The sequence below is a fragment of the Sylvia atricapilla genome, chromosome 1 (genome assembly GCF_009819655.1).
Source record: "Sylvia atricapilla isolate bSylAtr1 chromosome 1, bSylAtr1.pri, whole genome shotgun sequence".
In the NCBI taxonomy this organism is placed as follows: domain Eukaryota; kingdom Metazoa; phylum Chordata; class Aves; order Passeriformes; family Sylviidae; genus Sylvia; species Sylvia atricapilla.
In genome coordinates this window covers 105,953,879-105,974,229 of record NC_089140.1, presented here as the reverse complement: position 1 = coordinate 105,974,229, position 20,351 = coordinate 105,953,879, and the positions used below count along the sequence as shown (strand labels likewise).

At 41.9% G+C, this 20,351-nt stretch overlaps 1 protein-coding gene across 1 annotated transcript in view; it reads right to left on the bottom strand.

The window, feature by feature from the left end:
- LAMA3 (laminin subunit alpha 3) overlaps positions 1-20,351 on the bottom strand; it is a 121,975-nt gene that overhangs the window by 87,481 nt on the left and 14,143 nt on the right. Inside the window, 6 exon segments of the mRNA XM_066314476.1 lie at positions 848-966; positions 1,591-1,708; positions 12,191-12,330; positions 12,333-12,342; positions 18,197-18,237; positions 18,240-18,960. Of these exon segments, the coding sequence (XP_066170573.1) occupies positions 848-966; positions 1,591-1,708; positions 12,191-12,330; positions 12,333-12,342; positions 18,197-18,237; positions 18,240-18,960 (1,149 nt within the window).

Sequence of the window (20,351 nt, the reverse complement as noted above, 5' to 3'; positions counted from 1 at the left end):
TCCAATGCACGTAACAAGGGCATACTGATTGTTCCAATTGCAGCACAATTCCCACAGGAAAAGTCATAGAGCATGTAAGAGGGAATGGCACCAGCAGTGTTCTTCTGTGGAAATTATTCTTTACAATATCTGATTAGGAAAATTTTACAGATGTTTTAACAAACAATTCTATTTTAATATGAAGCCCTGGATCCATCTGCTCAAAACTCTGGATAACCGTTGAGGAGTTCAGACCTGGATTTTAACAACATCAGGCATAAGAACAGAATGTCAGGAGGATACATCAGCACATCCAGGAATTTAACATGCATTCAAGTAATACAAGCCACAGTTCTGCCTAGCAAGAACAATGGCTGAAATCAAAGCAATGTTTTCCAAATACTTTATTATATTATACACATATACCTTTCTTTTAGATATATATATATAAAGATAACATATATATTTTTATATATATATTTCTTAACAGCTTCTTATTCTTGAATGGTAAATATCTGTGCCTACAGCCTTTACTCACATGAGCAATTCACGTGGACCTAGTTTTGCCATGCACATTGGAAGTATTCAGAAAATGCATTCAACACCTTCAAATGCACATGGCTACAGTGAGGTACATAAATTATGATAAATATCAATGCAGGTTTCCCTGAGCAGCCCCTACCCCCTGAGGAAATGGTGAAAATTAGGAGGAGTCAGGTTATGCTCCCAAAATCTCACTGAGGTTTAGGTTATGGACTTACTGACAGAGATTCAAGCAGTCATAGCTAAAAAAGTTACTTCCAACAAACTTCTGAAGCCAATGATGTTTGCTTCCAGCATCACACATGGCTCTCCTGAAAGCACCTACCTCCCCATTTTCAAGAGGCAGAATGCGAGAGTACTCAGTGGAGCACAGGACATCGCTGTCCCTCCTCACAGCAAGATTTGCTTCCTTTCCAAAGCGCTCCAAGCAATCTGCTTTTGAGTCTAGTCACACAAGAACAAAATTAATTTTATATAAAATAGGCCCTATTGTTCTAATTTAAAGTAACAGAGAAGTATCCCCTGTGCTTTCAGGTAAATTCTCCCTGTAATAGACTAAGAACACTGACTCTGTCACTCAGCACAGAGTAACAGACATTCCTCAAAACAATAATCTCTCTTCCTAAGCAATTCATTGGGCCTGACAAGACATAATACAGTATTTCTCATATCATTACCAGAAAAAAAAAAAAAAGCTATATAGATTCTTCAAGATTTTGCATTTGTAGTTCACTTTGATTTTTGAAAGAAACTCCAGGGTCCCAAGGGAAGAAGGACACTGAAGTTCTGACATACCCAAAAAAACAAGAGAAACAAAACAAATTAGAAATTTCTAGGAAAGTGAAAAATATTCGAGTGCTGAGTTACACTTTCAAAATACCATACTCATACACTCCCACCACTAATTCACTGTGGCTAAATAAGAAAAGATAAATGTATTTAACATTCACTGTCTTCTCTTGCAGCTGAAATCTTCAGCAAGCCCCATGCTTTGCTTTTGCTGCTACTGAGGAAATGATTAAAGAAACCTGTCCCCAAAAGACCAGTGACACAAGGATTGATACTTACAAGCAAAATATTGCCAGGGAGTGTAAGTTTTTCCAAAGTCCACCGATCTTTCCAAGACCCAGAGATCTGGACGAGGAGAATTTGCAAACTTGATAAGGATATAGGCAACATGGAAGAGCTGGTAACAGAATATACATAGACATTGTCAGGAGCTTTTTCTGAGTTCTATAAAAGCACAACAATAATAAAATTAATGCAAATAAACACTTTATCTGTAGTGTACAGAAGAAGAAGGTTATTCTCTGCAGTTTCGTTCCCATTCAAATAAGAGGCCAGATTCTCAGCTGGCTGCTTCACCTGGCAATGTGTTCAAGAACATTAAGACATCTACAAGAGGACTGTGTTAAATGCCATCTCCTACATTTCAGAACAAGTCTGTTGTGCAGCTCACTGATTGCTTGGGTGTGTTAAGGGTACAGTACTCAACCTGGAAAAGTTGTATCACTCAACTAAGCTGCTTTTGCAGCACTCAGGTACATTTGTGATGTATTCCAATTACATAATTGTGCTTGTAGAGAAGGAATATCAAAATCATGTAACAGAAAATGCAAATACCCTTTACACTGTGACTCCTTTGGTTGATATTAATCCCAGCCACCTGCTCCCTTATGTTAAGGTTATTTCCAGATGAATTTGCCACTTGACAGACTTTCCAAGTAATGGAAGCAAGCCACCCCAGAGTTTATGGGTGTCAAATAGCACAGGAGAGATTTTTGTAACTGGTAGCTAATTCAGTGTCTGTCTGAATCAGCTCAAAGGGGTCCATCAGCTCAGGGTTCCCAAGATCAAGAGTTTTATCTGGGTTCTTTAGGCGCTCACTGTATATCACACAGAGGGGCTCCCAAACACCAGAGAATAAATGGATCTTACAAGACAGGAGGTCTTAGTGTAAGCCTCTTGGGATAGTCCACAGTCATAAAACCAGAACATCAATAAGAATTACCTTTACACAAAAAGCTAAACACAGATTGATTCTAAAAGCCATTAAAAAATTAAACCGTGACATGGATGGAGCTGTCAATAAAAGTGAACCAATACTGAGGTACATTCAATATTCAAGTGAAGCTGCACTGGAATTTCCCCCTCAACAACCTCAATTGAGATGCATCTGCTGGCAGGAGATTCTTACTTTGATGGGAGAGACTGCAGTCAGCAGTTTGTCAGGTAACTGCTACCAGAGCCCCCACATCAAATACACCCTAACAGTTTATCTTTGCTCATACCTCATAAATGTCATAACCCTGAAGCTAATACTTTGCAAAGTTTATTAGACTCCAAACCACAAGTGCATACAAGCTCTCAACCATGAACTGGGAGCAGCATCTTTTGGCATGCCTGGCCCTCTCAGCTGTCAGCGAGGAACAATCCAACAGCTGTCACACGAGCTGCGACCACCAAGAGGCAGATGCAAATGGTGAATAATGCAGTGAAACAGATATCTGGAAATAATTGTCTTTAACCAGCTCTGCACATGACAATCCCATGGCTACATGCAGTCTCCATGCTCACACACCTACTTCAGACATCAGCTTCTGAATATCTGTATAATGTATTCACAGCAGAAAGTAAAACCTTCTCATGGAAAAATGAGAGGAACTCAGGGACTTCATGGAGCATGATCTCATGATATACCTCACATTTCAGAAGCAAAAAAATGAAACTTTTTTGTTTTAATTTAGTAAAATTTAATTTAATTTAATGTAGTATGTACAACTACTCTCCAGGGCAAGCCCCTGTTCTACACACACACCAAGGCACCCTGTACCTTGCAACCTATTTCAGAAACTTTTGCTTTGCTGAATGTTGCTGACTTAGGTCAGTGCAGAGAGAACCAGGAGGAAAATAACTCAACTTTTCTGTTAGTGTTGAAATTTATCCTGCTATTTAACACAGCCTGACAAGCACCAGCTTCACCTCCAGAGATACTAAATTAGGTACCTCAGCAAACAGACATTATCTCCATAGGAAAAATTACTTACTAGACAACAATATGAGCACAGCATGAGGCAGCCATTCTGTTGACACAGCCATGGCAAACCCCAAACCTTTGCTCTGTGACTGCACAGGTGGAGTTATGCCCTCAAACTGCTGATGGAAAGTCTGGTTTTAGCCATTGTCAGAAATAGGTGAATACTTCAGGGACAATAGCAAGATTTGCTTTTACTGACAGTCTTTCTCTGAGTAACTTCTGCTACTTCACTGTCAAGTGTCAGAGTAGAGATATTGGCCATTCAGACATTACATGGCATCTGGTATGGTGACACAGTGCAAAGATTAGTATCCTTCTAGGAAAGCATAACAGTTCTGAAACCTCAAAAAAAAAAAAAAAAAAAAAAAAAAAAAAAAAAAAAAAAAAAGAAGTGGTTCATGTTCTCACTTTTGGTCAGCTGAATCTGGGGCATTGACCTGTTCAAACCAGGTTTGCACTAGCAGGCAACATTAATATATTATCTTCTTCCACTATGTCCTAAGATCTTTGGAAGTCCTATCTTGACATGCATGTTTAGCAGTGCTGATAACACTCCATGTGTTGACTGTACAAATTTAATCAAGACAAGTGATTAGAAAGGCTCAGAGGAAATAAGGAAGCAGATAATGTCCTGCTTTTCCAGGGCTCCACTGCCTGTAGTCACTTGTGGAGTGATTCAACATGACCTTACACCTACTCTTAAAAATGTGTATTTATCAGGAAGTCTGCAGTCTGCCAATGCTTAAGAACTGCCACTCAGCACTACTCCTTACGATTTCCATGCAAATAAAAAATTGGAATGGAAAAAACCCCATTATTTCATACACTATTGCATATAGAAACCTTCTATTCACATGACGCTCTCCCTTACATCTCTCATTTGAAACACTGCTCAGGTTGTACAGGCACATTCAGAAAGGGAAAAGGGACAGGTCTGATAAAAATTAAATTAGTGTTAGTTAATGACAACATAGTCACCAAGCCTATCATCTGTCCTGCTTCTGACTTCACATGAGTGCCCATGATTTGCTTCTGGCCTGGATCAGGGAAGTAGAATGGCACTTGGACATCTAAACTTCCACTAAGATTAAATACAGACCAAGTTGATGAACAGTCGCTCTCCAGATCTGATGAGACAACAACAGAAGAAAAATAATCCTTGGCTTAGCAAATAAATCCCATCTGAAGATAAAAGAACAACCCTGCTGACATAAGACCTAGAAAAGCAACCATTAAAGCCAATTTTAATCACATATTCTAAGCTAGATTTCACTACTTTAAATCTTGATCCCGACCTAAAACCTAACCTGAAAAAGAGGCAGACTAAACTCAAAGTAATGTTTTCCTTCAGTCATTTAGTTCTGAAAAAACAAAAAAAAAAAAAAGAAAGTGCCTTAATTTTTGAAAAAATGTTTATTTGGTTGCTTTTAAGCCAAATTTGTGTAATAAAAAAACAACCATCTCTCAAAAGGATTGCTAAAACTGCAAGTAAGCATTTCAGTATAATTATATAATACTAAAAAAAAATCACAAAAAAAATCCCGCAAATATCACTTAATCAAAATTCTGACCATTTCCTTGGACGAGTAAAGAACTGAATTTAAAAGCGGAAACAGCATTTTGTTTCCAGTAATGGAAACAATGCTCCCTGGAAGTGAATGCTTGAAAGAAGATTTATTACTGTAAGAGTCGAACATCATATCCTGCTGTAATCCAGCACCATAGGTCAAACCTGATTGATTATCAACAGCTGGAATTTAATCAATTCCACATCGATGTGACCTTTTTCCTGTTCACTCAGGTTTGCTCAGATTTAAAATGTTCTAGAAGCCAATGGCCTTAAAATCCACAAGAACCCAGAAATTTTTTTTTTTTAAAATCATCCAGTAGAATTAACAGAATGCTCTCCTCATCTGAGAATGAAAATTAAAATTCAATGTTATGCATAACAATATTACATTATAATATTAATTATAAAGAGAGAGATTTCTATAAAAGCGTTTTCAGGTGAACTTCGGATGATATTAAAAGCTCATTTAAATTGATTGAGAGCTACACTGTACCCTTACTGTTGACAATAGTCATAATTTCTAACAGCACGCACACTACTCATTTTAAACCAATAGAAAGAAAACTTCCTGTTACCCATTGCATTCTCATGAGAATGCTAAAATTTGTAATAATATTAGTTTAAAATGTCTTACCTATTTTCGCCTTAAAAGTTTAAACTACTCTTTACATAGAGAAATTTCCAAAATTTTTTTGAATCCTAGAAAGTATTAAAAATGGATAAAACTAGATATACATATATAAAGGTACAGCAGATTTTCCTCCATTCCTGACACCAATAAACCCAAACCAGAATACTAAAACACTGAAATGACTTGTTAGATGAATGCTGGACATAAACAAAAGAAAAACCCACCATGTTCCAAACAATCATGGTGTTGCGTGTCCTGCTTCTGTAGCAAAAGATTGTTCTTCCTTTTGGCTCATGGAAGATTAAAAAGCCCTGGAATGTGGTAGTAGCAAGAACCCAACTAAATCCATCTATCTGAGGCATTCTGTAGATATCACAGCAATCTTTCTTCATGTAATTTGAATGTTTCCAGCAGGGTGAAATTTCCTCAAACTGTTATTGGCAGATACAGCTGCACCATCAAAACTTCCCTCAACTTGGTATGGTGTTGTTTTAGGTTTCTTTTATTATCTTGAATAATGTGGTTGGTGTTGCAGCTTGTTCAGAAGAGACAGAAATCTGATATGATTCAGTACATAAATTAAACTTTTCAAAGGGAGGCTGATACAGGAGAGGGATCCAAGGAGTGTGACCTGTGCTTAGCACCTGCTCCAGAACACATCTTAGTGCCACTGACTGCATAGGGTTGGCGTGCATGCCCATTGGTTTCTTGGTGTAATGAAGCCTTAAGGTCTTGTTTCCTCTCAGAGACCAAGCCACAAAAGCATAAGTCTGTTCAGATGAAATAAAAATCCCACATACTCTGGCTAAAATTAAAGGCTTTGATTTCTTGATGCAGCAAAGAGGGAAGCAGTCCTTTTATTCAAACATCCCAGTAGGACTTGAGGCACCTTGGTAGATCCAGGTACTGTATAAAGCACTCCTGACAGTCAGTATTTGTCAATTTTCAACAATGTATTTTGTAACATACACGGTAATACAAAAAAATGCCAACTAGAGAGGGCTGAGCCAGCATTTCTGGAGCTTCCAGCTACTCTTCTGGGTATGTGGAAAAATAGCTGTAGCAGAGGTGCAGAGAAAATTGTGTGTGGGTAGTTCCTGAGAGGCATCAGACCTCCTGAGTGTGTTCCATCCAGCTTAACTGAGTACAGCTACACACAGCAATGACTACACTGCATAAACAGTGACAGCAGCTACAGAGGCTCCCACTGCACAGCATGCTGAAGTCATTGCTTGTGTTCTAGCTTCCCAGTCTGGGCTGCAGAAGCCAGGAATAAGCACAGGATTTTCAATGTTGTTCAGTTATCCTAGTCCATGGTGTACTCACATCATGCTTTCCTTTAACTAGCCATTGATGCTGAAAAACACCTTTAGTTAGGTAAGAGAGTGCCTTTGAATAGATACATCTGGAGATCTTTTTTCTGTCCTAGTTAATGGCAGGACCAAAGGGAGAAGCTCTCCCTACATAGCATGGGCAGTAAGTACTCTGGAAGGAAGAACTGGATCCAGAAATGAAAGGGTAGACCATTCTCCACACTCAACCAGTCATTGGTCTTTTTGCCAAGGCTGCAGGCAGCTACATCAATGAGTCTCGGTCATTTTTCCTGAAATTTCTCATGCAGCCACTTTTCCATTAGGATTTGGACAAAGACCAACTCAATTCTTGTAATTATTTCTTACATGTGGCCTATTTCTTCACAGAACACTGAAGCTATTGATATGGGAAAGGATTTGTACGATTCAGCCCTCAGTTGTCCAGAAGAAAAATGTCTCCTTATGAGGGCTGCAGTCCAAAGTAGAAGGAATACAGTAGGATGTCAGCACTGGGAAGAAACCCAGGGAAGTGCAATGGATTACAGGCAACCAGCAGAGGTTCTGCTTTTACTACACTGGATTGAAACTGAGATATTTAGAACAACATATCATAAAATTAAGTAACATGTAGGAATGAGCACGGAAAGGAGGATGGGGGAAGCAGAAGTACAGACATGAAGGGAGGAAAAGTAAGATCATTGACTGGGAACCAAGGCCTTCCTAAAGGGATGCTAAGGAAGAGCCAGAGGAAGACAGAGTCAGAAAAGCAAAGGATAATAAGACTTGTGAGGTTTTCTCCTGCCTATTTGCATTACAGTATCAAATCAGTATCAGAAATTAATTTGAAAACCATGATGTACAACTACTAATGTAAACACAAAAAGAAAAAAAAATGCTGAGTCATTGAAAAGGTCTTTAAAAAACAAACAAACAAAAAAAAACCCCAAACAACATATGGACTACAACTTAAAGGGAAACATATGAGCAAGCAAGAATGTATTTTAAGGTATTTCCTTGTTAAGGCTGGTAGCTCAACTCTGAATGAGTTGTCTGTAGTGTGAGCCAGGAATAACGAAACATGTATTACCTGATACAACTTTTAGAAGATGTGCTACTTCATCAGCTGAAGTGGATCTATTCTAGAGTTCACAACCAGATGCACCTTCTGGTGATATGAGCCAAAATTACAACTAACTTCAAAGCATACTGTTCTGCAGCATGATCCCAAATCAGCTTCCTAAACAAACTAAAATACTCAGAACCAGAGTTGTCTAATGCAAAGGAACACCTCTGTGCTGTTAACATCCCCATTTTTGTCCACTGTAGGGACACCATTCCACCTTCCCCAGACTTGAGCCCCTTTTCTCCCCAGTGTGAACCAAAACAGCAGAGCAGGGCTTGGTGCTGCTGTGGATCAGAGCTGTGAAGGGGTTCCAGAGGAAGGGCTTTGTCTCACTGCAGGTAGAGCCCTGTAGCACTGCAGAAGCCTCGTGCAGTGGTTCTCATGCCCTAATCTGTAGGACTTCCCAGTGTTATTACAGAGGTTATGCAACTTCATGCTAGGGCTCGGTCTGATTTCAGGGTCAGTGATAATAGAAAGTCTTCAAAAGCCAAGCACAATGAATGCAAGGACTATTTTTGGAAGCCCAGTTCAATGCAGTTTGTCATAAATCTCCCACCACCCTGAGAGTTTCTCCCTACAGAAGAAGTGAGCACAGGGCACTTTCTATTTAAAGATGACACTTAAATTAACTGTAACTTCAGAAACATTTTACATTATCATGTCAATCTTTTGCAAGTTAAGAACAATTGGTTTTACTTCTCAACAATTAGCCAAAGCTGAATAATATTCCAAACAACAAATATTGTTTGTAAATCAAAAGATTGCTACCAAATATAAAAAATAGATCTCTACCTTAAGAAAACAACTCAGAAGATTTGCCAAACTGTGAGGCTATTCACAAAATGATTATAAGCTTTAACTGGTAGAAACAAAAAAGCATGAAGACCTCCACAGGCCACACCCTTAGCTTAAATTTATGGTTGAATTGCCCTCTCCCTCTCTAATAAAAGAACTAATTTGGACATTACATTCCACTGTGTACCTTAATTTACAACAGGGACTAATAATATTATACATAAAACTATTCAACATATTAGTGCATAAGACTTCACTGAGTTTAAGCCTTTCAGCACTATATTATTGCCAAAAAGCACAGGTAGAGTAAAAAAAAATATACATAACAAAAAGCAACAATAAATATATGGACTACACTTCCTTGAACTACTTTTGTAGTTGGACAATTCTTTTTCATCATATGCTATCATGCTATCCTGAACTTTCATTTCTTCTGAAGAGAGAGTTCAGAAAAATACCTGGGGAGTGTTACAGTAATATCTGCTGAGCACTAAGCAAGCCAAAGATGGGGACACACCTGCTGAAATCAGGCAGTCCAAAGAGTCAGGGGAAGGGCAATGAAATTCAGTCAAACATTCTGGATTCAGAAGTTTGAAATATGTTGAAAACTACATTGGAAAAAGATAACCAATTAGAGGATTTCATTTGATCCAAATATTTCAAACAAGTCAGGAATAGCCACTCTGTAAGCAGGTATGTTAACAGAATGGAGAGACTGCCTCAGGGATAAACATTATAATTGTTACTCGGAAGGGCTGTGATTGATTAGAAATGTAGCTATAGTACAGAAGTCAGAAAGGAAGTAAAGCAGGGATTTTGCTTTAAGGTTTTTGCTTTTTCCTCATATTACGAAGTACAGCAAATGAGCACTCTTCTTGCAAACAGATTTAACAGCCTGAAGGCATTTTGATTTTCAAAATCACCAAGCCCTTGGAAACAGAAGCAGCACCAGGTGGGTGTTCTGTTCCAACTCCATTGCAGTGCGCACTAAAACTTCCACTGTGGTGCAACTATTCAATTAAATATTGCCATGAGACCATGGTAAGATGCTCCGCTGGGACTCTGCTCTCAGTGATAAAGGCATAATGGCAGGAATGCAGAAAATTAAAAGCTTTGACTTTGCACTATGTCCTGCTTCCTCTAATTGTGGATACTTGATGACCAGCTTACACTGAGTCATTGCTTCACTGCACACATTTGGACCTTACTCTTTGTCACGTCCTGCACACCCAAAAGCTTTTCCATTTTTCGTTTGCAGAAAAAAGTGCTTTGCATTAAAAAGAAACAAAAAAAAGGACGAATAATTAGTAAGGATAACTACATCCCTGTTATCTTTTCAATATTACAGTATGTGGTTCTGTATTTAGATACAAACCAAACTGTAAGAAGGTTTATTTTTCCTTAAAAACCCCAAAACCTTCAGCTAAGCTGAGGGGAATTGCACCCTGAAAATTTGTCTCTGTCAATTACTAACTAAGTCTGCATCATTAAGACCCACCAAGCCCTTAATATTTAGGACCATGAAATAAGGTAAGGTGAATTGGGGTCCCTGTGCTTACCTGTTCGCTTGAGTAGACTTACTCTGTCACAGTAGCTAATGTTCTTCTTTATTAATATTGTGTGCTACTGTATGAATTTGGGAGTGAAAATACGAAGCAAAATGTCAAACTGAATCTCAAGTTCAAACATTCCTGAGGTTAAGGTTTAACTGGATGAAAGCAGATATGACATAATGTCTGTGAAGTGGGAACAAAAAAATCGTATGAATCTTACCAAACCCTCATCCATCCACCAGCTAAAATGATTCATTCCTGATCCCAGGACATGGAGTAATTTTTCACCTTTGTCTTGGATTACCTTCATTTCCAAGAAAGAGGATTCAGAAATATCTTTCCAAGTAGTACTAGAGCAATGACAAACACGCAACCTTGCTCTAAGAAATTCCTTTACAACTACAGAAATCTTAGCACATAGCTGCTGGTGTCCATGAAAAGAGGGCACTTTGCTCATATCCCTCCTCTCAATAAAGAGGTTTATAAGAATTTTACTCAGCACATTAAAAGCAAGGTGTCTGTCAGTAGCTCCTCAAAGAAGGTAAAAAGTTCATAGCAGGAAAAGAAGTTTAGTATGGCCTTTCTACACTGCAGCTCTACTAGATACAGAAACACTGAATAAAGGTATCCTCAAAATGAGAATAATTTCAGCCATGGGAGGAACAAAGAGTATTAGAACATCATGTAAGACATGGTGTCTTGTACATTAGAACACTTGTAAGACAAGAGGTGAAATCAGTGCACCTGAATCCCCAGCAAAAACGGCAGCTAGTCTCACAGAGAAATACTGTCTTCATTATCCCCCACCTTGCTGTCAACTAAACTGAAGGTCTACTCAAAAAATCCTGTCCTATATAATCAGTCAATAAACAACTACTGCAGTCCAATATATATATATATGTGTATACATATATTTTGCAGGCTTACACATACATTTATAAACGTGTTTTCAACGTGCACAGTGTAACTAACCTCACTGGATCAGCACCTAATTATGGCAGCTGAGAATCCATCCCTGTGACTTAACAGATACAGAGGCTTTACTCTTAGGTTGCCTATCACTTGCAGGGGAAGTATGGGTGTTCTTGTTACTGTCTCATTACTAACTCATACTACATTGGTTTTGCTGTCCCATCCCTTTTCGACCACTTTATCAGTATTTTTCTGTCTATCTTGAAGATCTTGCTGGAGGACAGAGAAACCAGAAGGACCCCTGAGGCAAAAGCAGACTCCAAACATTATTCTCAAAATGTGTGCATGCAGAGATATCACGAAGCCTCTCCCTCTCTGAGCTCATGGAAAAGTAGACTATTAAACAGAAGGCAGAACTTCAGTTTCAACTAAGAGGTCCCCCCATGTCACTTCAAATTAACGAGTTACAGTGTCTGTGCAAGAAAGTACACCATCACTACATCTGTGTGGTCCCAGTGGCAAGAACTCCCGTCATCAAAATTCCTAAAAGAAAACAATCACTTTCAACTATATACAGTCAACTTGATAAAAAAATACAGAACATAAACCAGACAAAAAAGCTGTGACGTCAGGAAGTAAAAATCATCAACTCAAAAGTCTCTCACAACTGCAAAGTGTAGGCACAAATGCAAGAAATGATCACACCTCACCCCATACATAGCTCAGGCACTTACCTGCCCCAGATCTAAGGTGACATTGACTTCGTTGTACTTCAAGCCCACGGAAAGAGGGGGACTTTGCCACCAGCGCTCAGTGCCATCAATGGCGTTGGTTATCGGGTGAGCTTTGCTGGGATCAGCGGCATCGCAGTATCACAAAACTGGCCCTGAAACACAATCCATCAAAACATGGTCTCAGACAACATCTTAGGCATTGATGACATGTGTTGTTAACAGAGATTCTGAACTACAGTGTTGACTAAAAATGCGGGTAATTTGTCCCTTTATACACCGTAATTTTTAATGTATAAATTATTCCCCTGGTAACTAAATTACACACTGAAACACACTAACTTTTATGTTACAAACTAAACTTCAGAAATCTCAGTAAGAGAACTAACCGTAATTTTATTAACTCGTTGACACTTCGGTGAAATTACCTATATTACATCTACAGTGGTGTCTGCAGGAAACCTACAGAAAACTAGTGAAATAACGATTCTTAGAACTGGATTAGGAACAAACAAGCAATTTATCCTCAATTCTTCTAAAACACCATGAAATATCCACTATGCACACAGCCTGGTATAAATAAAACCGTAACAAAAAAGCTCTGTTACTTGGGCCATAAGTTTGGTATTAGAATTTTATAACACTGTTTCATTTTTCTTGTATCTTATAATACATTCTGATGAGAGTGTTCTACACAATACGGACTCATGGAAAATGCAAGACTGTTCCTTTAAGCTTCCCTTTAAAGAATGCCATTATATCTTCATTTCAAGAAGTACTGCCCAATCTCCAGTCCACCAACTAAAGCCACAATCCAAAGATGCCCTTTGAGAGTCCTCTTAGGCTCTTTGTACAATAACGATGAATAAACTCCAGGAAAATTGTCTTTTGATTTCATATCTTGGCTTGCCCCACAAGCTATTTTTATATCCAAGAAAAGAGATTTTACAGTCTACTAAGATTAGTGCTGAGCTACTGAAATTAGTTATTAAGGGATCTTTTTAGTGTCCCATTCATTTCTTATTCCAATCACTAGGTGGAGATAATCAGTGAAAATTTTAAACTCTGCCAGCTACAGATCTTTGTAGAAAAATAACATTTTCATTGAATGGCAGCACACCTGCCATGGCTACTTCAGTAGGACAGTTGCTTAAACCATCAGTCCGTGTGTTGCTGACACTATGTTGGACTTTTGTTTAAAATAAAGGGAATGGGGCGACTGTTACCTTATCAACTGAGCATATGTTACCATCAAAAGCATGTGACAAATCTTTTGTTGTTTTCCACAATCCACACTGCCTGGCATGAAGCACATTCCTACCCTTCAGAATTAACAGACTCCTGTCTAAGTGCACTGTTTTGTTGTTGCTGCTGTCAGACTAACCAGGGTAAAGTAACTGGAGCAATCACACTTGTCTTTACAGAGAAGTAACAGGAGAGCTCTCCCACTCTTGCTGGGTGCAGTCTTGCAAGCTTGGTGAGTTTAAGATGTTTAGCAGAATTTATTTAACATTTACCATAGTTACTAACGGATTGGAAAATACTTCATCAATCTCACGTTATATGAATATACCATCCTTTGCCTTTCAAACCTGAAACACAGATGTTCACTGAATTGATTATTTCTGCAGTATCAGTAGCAGTAATTTCAGCATCTGCATCTAGAAATAGTTCCATCCTCATCTTCCAGAAAGCCCAGAATACGATGCAGTTTCCAGAAGATATGGCTACCATTAGCTGTTCTGATCTAGCACAGCCATGCCAATATGGCTGGGGGTTAACTCTTGACAATTCAAAGAGACAAATACTCACATACACAAGTTGGTTAACTACAGCTGGGGTCATGTTGTAACACGATTCTCCTCCAGCTCTGTTAGAGAAGACAGTTTGGCTGACTTTAATACAAACTACAATATGCCAGGGCTCTGCCTGATTCAAGTGGTTTGCTGCAGCAGATTCACATCACCCCGTGCTAGCTACAGGCAACACTGCCAGTTTGTGCAGTGACGACAAAGAACATCATGTCACCATCTGCAAAAATCCATACCCTGAGAAATCAATCTATGCCCTGGCAACTGCAGCTACTACCACATCAGAGCATCTTCCCTGACAAATGCATACCTGAGTTCTGACATATATGTTACAACAGGGCAAGCTTCCCCAAATAGCTTTATAATGGGCTTGAAACATAGTCTTTAGATCTAAATTACATTCACAATGATCAGGCTGGAAGCACACAGGAAACAGTTGCTGTTACAGCAGTTTCAGCCCTGATCTGGAAACAACCTCAAAGAAGGTTGAATGAGAAGAAAACAATGGAGAATTAAAACAAGAGTTTAATTTACATGCATTACGTGATTTCAGTACACTAGAGTACTTGATCTGAACTCAAGATACCTCTTTCTCTTTTTGGGCACATAATTAAAAGAATTTCATTGCAACAGCTGGAGTTTCAGTTATTTAAATACATTCCAGCAATCCTGCCAACTAGGCAGCAAAACAAAAATGAAAGAAAAAAATTATTGGACAGAGCAGTCTTCCTTCCTTCTCACTGGCAGTATCTCAGGCACATCGTGCTCAGCCTGGCTGCTACAGGGCACGTCTCCATTCCAGTACACTGGGCCTTGAAACTTGGTTTGATTTTGGCTGCAGTTCATCAGACAGGCAGGTGTGCATTTGATGGTGAGTGACCTTGTTACCCTCCTTTCCCCGCTTCTGCTGAGCAGAGGAGAGACCTGGAACTGCATGAAAGAGTTTACTGAAATACACTAGTGTGGACCAGGGACACGAGGGGATGAAAATGTCTCACTTGTAAGTTATAGAAAGTGACAACAATGAAGGATTTGTTCACTATTTCATACCCAGCAGCTCTGTGCCCACTGGCAGGGCAGGACAGGTATGCACTTAGACTTCAACTCACGCCCGCACACCACTGTGGACAGACTGGCAGGCAAAACCAGGCATGCCACTTATCTATCAGCTGCTGAAATATTTTATACTGTTGAGCATTTCTTCACTCAACACTGTTCTTATTAAGTCACTGTCCTACATGCCAGTGTGCTACATAAGGGAAACCAACCTCTTTCCACACAGTACGTCCAGCACCACCTTAAGAGCCTTGGTTGAGCTGCCTACAAAAGGACTGGCCACCCGACTGACCACCTTTAAAAAACATCCAAATGCTCTTTCTGGATTTGCTGGATATTACAGGCTTCATTAAAAGACACATCACTAAATGGCAAGCTGAACGAGAACAACCAAAGGCAGAGCAATGGAAATGGTGCTGGGGCTGCTCTTCCTCTTTGCCTTACTTTCAGATAGCACTGGCAACAGAGCTGTCTGCTTCCTTTGCCAGAATGAGGATCACATTCTGCACCTCCTTTCCAATTTCCCTACTCATAGAGCAACTCCTGAAATCCAGCATTGTAGAGAGTCCAAAAGAGAGTGACTCAAGTGTGTGGTATCATTTGAACCTGAACCAGCACAGCACAGTGGCCATTACACCTATCACTTTGTAAAGCTACATGGCTTCCCTCACACTCTTAAGAAACAACACTTGAATATTTCTGCTGATTTTTAAATCCTTCTATGTAAGCTCATCTTCTTTAAAAGTTTAATGCCATCCTTTCCAATTTTCCACGAAAGACGAAATTCTTTTATTTACAGCATCTTTGAACTTGAGAGGTGAAGTGGCTTGAGAATATACACATGTGCACTTTCCACGTCTGGACTTCCCTGGCCTTTTGAAAGACTTTCCAGCCCTTCTCGAACCACAACAACTACTGATACACCACAGAAGCATTCATGTTATGTATCTCAGTGGGGCTTTGTTAAAACTGGAAAGAGACGCTGCGGTATCTGCGCTTACACAAGGCTCTGACAGGCACAACACACTCCCTCGTGCCAGGGCTGAGCTATCAGTAGCCCCTCTGGGAACTTTAGTCAGGCAGGAACCATAACAGCCCTCTAACCTAGGACCTGCAAATCAAACATTTAAGAACTCTCCCCTTTCTAGCCTCTCTCTTCCTTTACACAGCAAACCCTCATTTCCAGCTGAGTATTAGTATACCAAGGGAACAGCTACAAAAACCATCAATGGCAACACGCAGGCTTCGTTCCGCTTGCTTGGCAAGTTTATCTGATGTTTGCTTTGGCTGATTTTTATTACCCTGTGATTTCTGATATTTCAAGGCATGTCAGTTTGAGATTTCATTGCAGCAGTGAGCTGTAGCGAGTTGCTGAGAGATTGCTGGGTTTACAATTTACCTGGCGCACGGTTGTTTCAGGCCACTTTAAACATGGATGTTGCACTCAGTATGGAATGGGTGCCTAAACTTCAGAGGTGTGTTAGAAACAGCAAACCAAGCAGCTTCCTCCTGATCATCACAACCTTTTTTTTTTAAACCTCAGTTTAAGCATCTAATACCTGTGTCCCAGTTTCCCTTTTACTAGAACTGTATACTACTCAGCCTGTAAGCATCTCCGAAGTACTTTGAGCTTTTTTTTATGACTGAAAGCACTACAGAGATAGAAGGTAATATAAAGAGAGAGAGAGATATAAAATATTTCATTGTGAGGCAGGGAGTTATGGCAGAGGGAAGTCCAGAGCAAAGCACACTGCTGGCTGTGGCTGTCCAATGAACTGTGAGGGCAGGCTGCATGATGGCATGGTGCACGCTCCCTTCTGGCACATGGCAAGGAATATACATGCTGCACCTTCTTAGTCCTCTCCCCCTCTCTTGAGTGCCTATTCTCATTTAAAAAATGAGAAATCACTCTGTTATCCATTGCAACCCCTTCTGAAACCATATCTTAAGCGTTCTTTCACTTTTAAACATACAAACACCTCATAAGACTTTGAAACACTAGATCTTCTTCAAATATGCTAAAATATTACTTGTATCCTTTCTGTATTGCCTAAAGTCAAACAGTGCAAGTTTAAGCTTTCAAAATCCCTTTCAAATTGCAGTTTCTTTCTGGCTCTCCTCCCACTAAGAGAGAATACAATTAAAATAACCTTGGAAGGTCTGAGGCTTCAGGAAAGTCCCCTCTTTTAACAAAGCTTTGATTGAACAGATACCAAGCATCTATTGCAGTACAACAGTTCGGTGCATTTGTTTCTCCTTCCTAATCCTTGAACTAATGTGTAAATACACATTTCTTCCAAAGGAAACGTTTCCACCAATATTTCCACTAATCCTTTTTCAGAAGTTTTGCAGTTTATTGTTATCTTTCTTGCAACTGGCACAAAAAGTGTGTAGTAATCTTGTGCTATGCTAGGAAAGAACAGCATGATCCTCACTGCCCTCTGCGCTCGTACTCCCTGTCAGAGTCCCAAGGAGCCTCAGGCTTCCTCCCACAAGCGATGCAAGGCACAAACGATAAGCCTCACATTTAGTGCTTCTAAAGTAGCACAAAATACTCGACAGAAGCCAGTAGAAAAGAGCCAGCCACTCTTTCCGCGCGGCCAGCAGAGAGATGCCCGCTGTCCAGCCAGCAGCCGTCAGTGAAGTTCCGTCCCATCCGTCCCCTCAAGCTCGCTGGTTACCCTCAGCAGCATCGCGCTGCTCACCGCAGACCACGGGCTGAGGCCACAAAACACCACCCTGGGCACTCCCTGGGGCACTTCCAGGTGCGCCCGACGGGACGAGCAGCTCCACAGGGCCGGGAGCAGCCGCAGCCCCGGGGCACCGCGGCCGAGGTGCGGCTGCCGCTCGCCGCGGCCCGGGCGGTGTGTGAGCGTGTGGCCCAGGAGGTGCCGGGACACCCGAGGGCAGGTGCGCGGGCAGAGGCGCCGCTGCCCGCTTCCATCCATCCATCCTGCCCGCGCTTCCCTGACCGGGCTCCCGCCGGTCCACGCTCCCCTTCCAAGCCCGCGGCACACGCCCAGCCAGGAGCAAAACAAGACCGCGCACAGCAGGGTCACACCAGAGCCCCCCAGAAAGACACTCACACCCGCACACCCCCCGGGGATGCTGCCTGGGGAAGCGGTCCCGGCCGCCCGGTTACCTGGATGGCGCTTCCCAGCGGGGCGGCGGCCGGGCCCCCCCCAGCTTGCAGAAGAGCTGCGGCCGCCCGCCGCCGCCCGGCGCCTCCCCGCAGGTGGCCGTGGCCCAGACGCGGGCGGCCGCCGCCAGGTTGAAGTAGGGCGGGTGGAGGCTGAGCCCCGTCCCGCGGGAGGCGCCGGGGCCCGGCTGCGCGGCGCTCAGGGCGAGCAGCGGCCAGCAGCGCCCGGAGCAGCGCCCGGAGCAGCGCGGAGCCCGGCGGCGCCGCCATCCTGCGCCGGGCTCTGCCCTGGCCGCCCGGGGCGGCACTGCCGCGGCGCTGCGCGGGCGGGAGCGGGGCAGGAGAAGCGGCAGCCGAAAGGAAGGAGAAGGAAGGAGCAGGCTGGGGGCTGCCCGCACCTCTCTCACGCCCTGCCTGCGCTGCGCGGTGCGGGCTGGGGCGGGACGAGGCGCAGCCCCGTCCCCCGGGGCGTGCGGGTGCGCTGGACGGGGCGGGACGGGACTGGGGAAGGGTCTCGGGGCTGCCGGGGTTGCCCAGGTGTGTGCCCGGCTCCGTGGGCATGCCCAGCGCTGCCGCCACCCCGCTCGCTGGAGCTCTCTGAGCCTCCTCTTCCACGGTCGTATGTTCGACAGACCGTGAAGAAGTCTCAGAGCATGCCACCTCTGAAATCTGCCCACAGCAGTTACGTTGTGGATGCCCCATTCCTGGTAGTCTTCAAGGCCAGGCTGGATGGGGCTCTGAGCGACCTGGTCTAGAGGGAGATGACCCTGCTCAGGGCAGAGGGGTTGGAAAATTAGATGATCTTAAAGGCTCCTTCCAACCCAAGCCATTCTATGATTCTCTGATAACCCCTGACCTGTCATGTCACATACAGGGAGTAAAATTAAGATGCCCAAACTTTCCCCACGAGCAGGGACACCCCCTCACGAGGTATACCCTGCTGCTCTCTGCAGTCCTTAGGAGGACCCTGTGTGACTGTGCTGCAGAATTCACATCGCCTCTTGCCATATTCAGTGCCCTGAGGCTGCTGGAAACGCTGTAGCCTGGGCCACCCTCCTGCAATGCACAGCCGGTGCTCGCAGCTCCTTGTGAAAGGATGTTCCTGCTCATCCAGGGCAGACAATTAGTCTCCTGTCTTTTTGAAGCTATTTGGCCCCGATGTTGGATAGCAAGGAGCTGGGGGGGTGAGGGGGAAGGTTGGGGAAGGAGAAGGAAGCCCAAGAACCATGTCATCTGTATCAGGATTTGCACTGATTAATGGCATTGCTATCCTAAATTTCATATCTATTCACATTTCCAATTCTACACATGCTCACACATCCAGTGTTCTCTCCTCTAACAAAATTTGAAGGATTCAGACAAAAGATATGGGTTCAGACAAATGCTTACAATAGTTTAGAGTGATTCATGTGAGTTGCAAAGAATTTCATAACTTTATGAAAGCTTTGTTACATGCCACTCAGCAGTGGCAAGAGAGATCCCTGGTGTACTGTTTCAGGAAGCACCAGCCTCAAGCTATTGATTTTGCCTACAAGAAGATTTCACCACCTTGTTTGTTTGGCTGTGGCTTTAGCACACCATAGAGACATATCTGTGGGAGACAATTTTTGTGTCCTCCATAATAAAAGTAACTTTTATAAATGTGCTGTCAAATGACATATATCAAATTTCATAAATGCTTTTGGCTTCCAGGGCACCTTAAAAATATTCCCTTTTTCCAACTGTGACATCTCAATGCATACGTACATCATTTCGCTTCATCAGATAGATTGCACTTCATAAGATAGGAGAGTTTGAATACAAACAAATGTTCCATTAACCAAAATGCTGTCAGATAGGACAGACACTGGTAATTTCAAACTATTTATTAAAAAACTATTAAATTCCAAGTATATCCTGGAGTAAATCAGTTTTTACAAAAGGAGATCTGGGAGTATCTGATGGAAGTCCAGAACAAGCAAGCTGGTAGAAAGGCCTTCCCACTTTTTTTGGGTGGTTCTGGTAAGAAACCTAGCTTCAGGAGATCCTTTGCAAACTCACTTTGAAGAGAAGATTCTTGTGAGCTGTTTGGTGGGTTGCTCACGAGAAATGCCCATTCTCAAACAGAGAGTATTCATTTATTGGTAAGCATCACATGAGAAACACAACTTACATGAGC